We start from the raw sequence: 3,664 nt of genomic DNA, 5'->3' as shown, positions 1-3,664 counted from the left end.
AACATTTTAATATTACCTATAACTCAAAAATTTTATTGGACATGATAAAGTTACATAATTAAAACACTTTATTATTAAAAAAAATATATATATACATTATTATTGTTTTACTTGAATTTGCTATCAAGTCCTTATTTAACAACGACTCACATTAATAACTAATCCTATAATTGTTCTTTTACGACAAGTAATTGTATAAATAAATTGTCTAAAAAAATTTAAATTATTCTTTTTTAGTAGTTGGAGCTGTACACTCAGGAACTTTCCCTGTTATTTTGGGCTTGACATTAGAACACGTAGCTGTTGCCGGAGCTCCATTAAATGTGAGATCAACATTAGATATCTCTACACCCTCACATGGTACACCACTGCTACAAGCAAGAACAAGTCCTTCTTTAGTTCCCGAAGTTCCCTTGATATTCTTGATGATAACTTTACTTATCTTTATTTTCGATGGATTCTGAATCATCACAACAATAAGAGATACGATAAAAGTTAGGTTTTTAAGTCACCTCAGTGCAAGAAATGTTTTTGAACAAAAAGAATAATGTCAATGTGTACATTAATAAATAAGGAACTAAATACCTGTTTGGAGCATTGATTCCATGGACAATACTCTTGGTCTATGATAACAGGGTTCGAAACATTGTCCATGGTAATATCTTCAAATTTCATGTCTGTAACTGTAATTGTTCCTGGCTGATTAGGCCAAGTCTTAATCCTCACTCCATTTGTAGTTCCTTTCAAAGTGCAACCCTTAACTGTGACACCTTCAACAGGCTCTTCTTCCTTGTATTTGCCAAGGCTTCCAATACTAATACCATGACCAGGTCCACATGTCACATTTTGCACAAGTATTTGTCTACTACCGTCACCTAGTGAGACACAATCATCTCCAGTGGCAATCTGTGTATTAAGAACATTCACACCGGTGGATCTTCCAATGTGGATGCCATCGGTGTTGGCACTATCACCTGGAGCAGTTACTTTAAACCCATCAAATGTGAAATTGTTGCAGCCCAAAACATTGACATGAAAGTGTTTACTATCCTTGGTTGTGATTCCACGAACTATTGAATTATTGATGAAATTGAAACCCAAATTCTGTTGACATTTCATAAAAGAATATAAAAAAGAATGAATTTAATTTTTATAAATGCACAAGTCGTGTTATATTTTATTTGATTTTTGATAATAATACTTATTTACCATGCCAAGCAATTTGCATTTGACTTGTTTTGAACAGTCATTCTGTTTCCAAGCATATGAACCTTGACCATCAAAAACTCCATTACCAGATATGGTTAAGGAGTTAACATAGCCGATCCTAAGCAATTGATCACCTCCAACGTCCTCTGGCTTTACAGGTGCTTTAATTGTGCCGTCAACTTGAATTTCAATAGGAGCCTTGCAAGGACCTTTTACATCTACATGAGTCATTTGATATGTTCCACTTGGAATCACTATTTTAACAGCAGATGTGGATGCACATGCTTCAGCCCAAGCACTTGTAAGAGCCTAGTCAATATAAAAATAATACATTATTGAAACACATTGTAATAGTAACCAAAAAATCTATGACTTGCGATGAAATGTGTTTTTTTCTCATCAAAACAATAACATATCTTTCTTGTTCAATCTAAAATGGCATACCTTAGCTATATCTTGATTTGGTTTTCCTCCAAATTTTGATATTTCAAGAGTAGCTGATTGAACTAAAATTAAATTAATGGTAGAAAAAAATAAAACTAATATAATCAGAGAGAACTTCATATTTTTTTTTGTTTTCGATTATTTCACACTCTCACTTGTGTGTTGAATGATTTAATTTTCGAACTACATAATTTTATTTATAGTCACCTAAAAAGGATTAAAGACCATTAATATTATAAGCAACTTGAATGCAAATTATCATCCACAGGTGTATTTTTCCTTTTTTAGTTGTTAGTATATATTTAGGATACACTTAGTCACCTAAAAAGAATTAAAGACCATTAATATTACATGCAACTTGATGCAAATTATCATCCACATGTGTATTTTCCCTTTTTTTAGTTGTTAGTATATATTTAGAATGCATTTATTTACTCTTAACTTTACACCACCTATTATCATCCTATTCTTATATTCTCCCTATAAAGTATATATAGGTAATATGTTTGATTGGGTCAAGTGTTTTAAATTCATTACATAGTTTAGTTATGAGAATTAAATTCTTAAAACTCTTTCTATTTAGATAAAATTATTTTAAAACTTTAATATTATATTTAATTTAAAATATTAATTTAATTAATTAATATAATAAAAAATGTATTCCACTAAAATTAGTAAATTCATTATTATAATTATCTAATTAAATTATATTATTATAAAATTGAATCATTTAAATAATATAAGTATTAAAAAAATTAAAATATACATTATTATACGTATAAATTTATCATTATAAAATTAATTAATTAATGAATTAATTAATTATATATATAACATATATTTGGATAAGTGTCACCACAAAAATTTACAAAATTGTTTTTTTGCTTAGTTTGTAAATGATATCTCAAATTGGAAAAGAAAAATTATTAAGAAAAAATTACTAGTTTTCAACCAATTTTGTACGAGTAAATAAAATTGATCACAAAAATAAATATAAAATAAATATATAAAAATATTATTTGTTTTATTATTTGCATCCCTAAATAAATTTTTAACCCATAGTCCAATGACAATATTGTATTTGTACATTTTTACTTCCTCATCATTTTTTTTCTTATCACACCCACTTTCCACGTCACCCTCCAAATAACCATTTCTTTTTCATTAACTATTACATTTTTAATATATTTATTTATTTTTTTCTCTCCTAACTTTTCTAATTTTTTCACTTACTTTTTTTTATTATATTTTATTTCACCTACTTTCTCCACCAACTTTTTATATTATTTCTTTCACTTATTTTTCATATTAACTTTTACTATTTACTATATTTTATTTCACCTATTTTCTCCACCAACTTTTTATATTATTTCTTTCACTTATTTCCCACTATAACTTTTTCTATTATTTTTTTATTATATTTTATTTTACATAATTTCTCCACCCACTTTTTATATTATTTCTTTCACTTATTTTCCACATTAACTTTTACTATTTACTATATTTTATTTCACCTACTTTCTCCACTAATTTTTTATATTATTTCTTTCATTTATTTTTCACATTAACTTTTACTATTTACTATATTTTATTTCACCTAATTTCTCCACCCACTTTTATATTATTTCTTTCACTTATTTTTCACGTTAACTTTTACTATTTACTATATTTTATTTCACCTAATTTCTCCACCTACTTTTTATATTATTTCTCTCACTTATTTTCCACATTAACTTTTATTATTTACTATATTTTATTTCACCTAATTTCTTCACCCACTTTTAATATTATTTCTTTCTTATTTTCCACATTAACTTTTTCATTTTTTCAACTCAGTTTTTAAAATTATATTTTATTCAACCCTTTCTCTAATCATAACTCTAAAAATACTGACATTCTCTTCACTTCATTTTTACACACAATCACACAACATCCTTCTCTTCTCTCTCGTACTACATATATTTCCACACATTTCTTCTCTCCCCTACTATCATTCTTCTACACACACCAC

General features: G+C 26.9%; 1 protein-coding gene across 1 annotated transcript; it reads right to left on the bottom strand.

The window, feature by feature from the left end:
• Nucleotides 1-223: 223 nt before the first annotated feature.
• LOC124845545 (polygalacturonase-like) lies at nt 224-1,793 on the bottom strand. Its single transcript, XM_047322654.2, has 4 exons — nt 1,654-1,793; nt 1,210-1,518; nt 586-1,104; nt 224-460 (listed from the first exon to the last, which is right to left on the bottom strand). Exons 1-4 carry the CDS (start codon nt 1,771-1,773, stop codon nt 224-226), a joined length of 1,185 nt encoding a protein of 394 aa, XP_047178610.2. The 5' UTR covers nt 1,774-1,793.
• Between the last annotated feature and the right edge of the window lie 1,871 nt (nt 1,794-3,664).

Source organism: Vigna umbellata, chromosome 8 (genome assembly GCF_029865625.1).
Source record: "Vigna umbellata cultivar VRB3 chromosome 8, Vumbellata_1.0, whole genome shotgun sequence".
Classification (NCBI taxonomy): Eukaryota; Viridiplantae; Streptophyta; class Magnoliopsida; order Fabales; family Fabaceae; genus Vigna; species Vigna umbellata.
This window is presented reverse-complemented; position numbering and strand designations above follow the sequence as displayed.

Coding starts and splice junctions, on each gene's coding strand:
- LOC124845545 (XM_047322654.2), bottom strand. CDS start 1,773: ATGAAGTTCTCTCTGATTATATTAGTTTTATTTTTTTCTACCATTAAT. Junction 1,519..1,653: donor CAAATCAAGATATAGCTAAG/GTATGCCATTTT, acceptor TATATTGACTAG/GCTCTTACAAGTGCTTGGGC. Junction 461..585: donor GGAATCAATGCTCCAAACAG/GTATTTAGTTCC, acceptor GTGATGATTCAG/AATCCATCGAAAATAAAGAT.